General features: G+C 38.3%; 1 protein-coding gene across 1 annotated transcript; it reads left to right on the top strand.

Moving 5' to 3' along the window:
* Positions 1-576: 576 nt before the first annotated feature.
* On the top strand, positions 577-2,484 carry LOC129292377 (pentatricopeptide repeat-containing protein At2g36980, mitochondrial-like). The gene has a single exon (XM_054929941.1). The coding sequence runs from the start codon at positions 577-579 to the stop codon at positions 2,482-2,484; it is 1,908 nt and encodes a 635-aa protein (XP_054785916.1).
* Positions 2,485-2,950: the final 466 nt, after the last annotated feature.

Below are 2,950 nucleotides of genomic sequence, written 5' to 3'. Positions count from 1 at the left end.
AAATTCAAATATATATATATATATATATTTTGAATGTTGAATGTTGAATATTTAATGTTCTTCTTAATTTAAATTATTCTGGGACCAACCAAGTTGCTAAATCAAAACTCAAGAGGTTATTCCCGCCTTGGAGCCCAGATCAAAAGCATACGTTTTCGGAAAAAGCAGCTACAGAGAAATATTATACAGTTACGCACATGCGTTCGCGTCTGATTCCATTCCTTCCAAAGCAAAGGCACAAAAGAAGCAAGATCATATGAGTGCTATCAATAGTGACGACAACTAATTAAACACTGGCTTGGCACCTTGCGAGGAACTCCTCCAGATCAGGGGGCTTGAAATACCCATACATGAAGGAAATTTTTAGGAAAAATTGAAGAGAACAAACTGATTTCTTTGCAAAGCTAACTGAAACATCCGAGTTTCATGAAAAAGATGTCACATTTCTACTTTACATCTAATGTTCTTGAACAACCAGTTGCAGATTTGGTTTCCCCGTTAAGCACCTGTCATCGGGAGAATTAAGGCCAAGGTGCGAGATTGTGATTGAAGAATGTGCTCTCTACTGATTTTGTCATGCGTTCTGATTTGTTGTTCAAGACTACGTCTGTGGTGGTGGGCTTAGCTCGGAGTGGAAGAATCTCTCATGCACGCAAATTGTTTGACGAAATGCCAATCAGAGATTCTGTTGCTTGGAATGCCATGATAAGTGGCTATTCTCAATTGGGACTTTACCACGAAGCTCTGTCTCTCTTCGGTGACATGAGAGTCTCCCATTCTAGACCAGATAACTTTTCGTTCTCTGCAACGCTGAATGCGTGTGCAGGCGCTTGCCATCTTCAAACTGGAACAAGAATTCATGCTATGATTGTTGTTTCAGGGTACTCATGTTATCTTCCTGTATGTAATTCGCTGATTGATATGTATGGAAAGTGTTCGAGTCCTGACCATGCAAGCAAAGTCTTTCATGAGATGAGCTATAGGAATGAGGTGACATGGTGTTCGCTTTTGTTTGCATGTGCAAATTCCGGTCTGTTCAGCATGGCCAATGACCTGTTTCATAGGATGCCTATAAGGGTTGAAATTGCTTGGAATATAATGATTGTGGGATATGCTCAAGGTGGAAAAGTTGAAGCATGCCTGGATATGTTTAAAAAAATGTGCGAGAGTTTGTACCTTCCTGACCAGTGCACTTTCAGTGCTCTCATGAACGCTTGTGCTGGTTTATCAGATACTTTATATGGATGCATGATTCATAGTTTCATTATTAAATCTGGCTGGACCTCGGCTGTAGAGGTAAGGAACTCAATTTTGAGCTTTTACTCTAAATTAGGTTGTCATGATGATGTAATAAAAGTACTTCGGTCCTTTGAAGTTGGTGTATTCAATCAAGTGTCCTGGAATGCCATCATCGATGCCCATATGAAAATGGGAAATACCCAGGAAGCTGTTCTTGCTTTCCAGAAAGCTCCTGAGAGGAATATTGTTTCTTGGACTTCTATGATTGCAGGGTATACAAGAAATGGTGATGGAGAACAAGCTCTTCATATGTTTGCAGACATGGTGAGAGAATCAATCCAGCTTGATGATCTAGTAGCTGGAGCAGTCCTTCATGCGTGTGCTAGCTTAGCGTTGCTAGAACATGGGAAAATGATCCATAGTCGTGTAATTCAGTCCGGCTTACACAATTACGTCTATGTTGACAATAGCCTGGTTAATATGTATGCTAAATGTGGGGACATAGAAAGTTCAAGGCTTGCATTTTATAGCATTGTTGAGAAGGATCTGATCTCTTGGAACACAATGTTGTTTGCACTGGGACTCCATGGGAGAGCTAGTGAAGCTCTGTACATTTATCAAGAAATGGTAGCATCTGGTGTAAAACCAGACGAAGTAACCTTCATAGGGATTCTAATGACTTGCAGCCACATGGGGCTTATAGACCAGGGCCTCAAGTTTTTTGAATCAATGAGGTTAGATTATGGGCTTCCCCATGGAATAGATCATGTAGCTTGCATAATAGACATGCTTGGAAGAAGTGGGTATGTTGCAGAAGCCAGAAACATTGCTGATAAGTATTCAAAAACCATCACTGAAAGGACCAACTCACAGGAAGTTCTGCTTGGTGCTTGTTATTTTCATGGAGATATAGGAACTGGGGGTGTTGTGGGAGAAGATTTGAAGAAGTTAGAGCCATTAAAAGATGATGCTTATGTGTTATTGTCAAATTTGTATAGTGCAAGTGGGAAGTGGAAGGAAGCAGAGAGGTTAAGGAAGGAAATGGTGGATCAAAGAGTGAAGAAAGTGCCTGGAAGTAGTTGGATTGAAGTGAAAAATAAGGTTGCTGCTTTTGTTTCTGGAAACAATTCACATCCTCAAATGGGTGACATATGCAAGATAGTTTACCTTCTTGAATTGGAAATGAGGCATCCTTGCCCTGTTCATTTTTATTTTATTGGACATTCTTTGTGTGGATACATGTGATGTGATAAGATAGAGTGATAGAAAATTAACGCATCTGTCAAGATATAAAATTAACACATCTGTCAGATACAAAATTAACACATTCGTTGGAGTTATTTAACTTCAACTTTTTTATTAATGAATTCAGAAACTAAATTTTTACTTGGGAGTTGGCCATATCCACTTTTGGACTTCATTTGAATGTGCTTTCAACAAAATTAGTTTCAATAAAAAATGTTACTTAAACAACTTCGGACACCCTTAAAGTTTCAGGTGAGTTCTTGAATGTGAAAAGCTAGGTTATCAAAGTGGTCTTTAGTTTATTCTTTAAACAACAATTTCAAATTATAATAACAATTTTTTTTTGGCTAAAGAAAAGTTATAATAACATTTTGTGAATTGACACAATTAAAGAAATGGTGTTGAAAATTTCAAGTTGTCATATTACCAATTCATGTCAATTATGGCTAAAGGTACTCTATTGTGT

This window comes from Prosopis cineraria, unplaced genomic scaffold (genome assembly GCF_029017545.1).
Source record: "Prosopis cineraria cultivar Desert tree isolate PC_DT_omini unplaced genomic scaffold, ASM2901754v1 PC14, whole genome shotgun sequence".
NCBI lineage: Eukaryota > Viridiplantae > Streptophyta > Magnoliopsida > Fabales > Fabaceae > Prosopis > Prosopis cineraria.
Note: the sequence above shows the minus strand (reverse complement) of the source record. Positions and strands in the feature narration are given on the sequence as shown.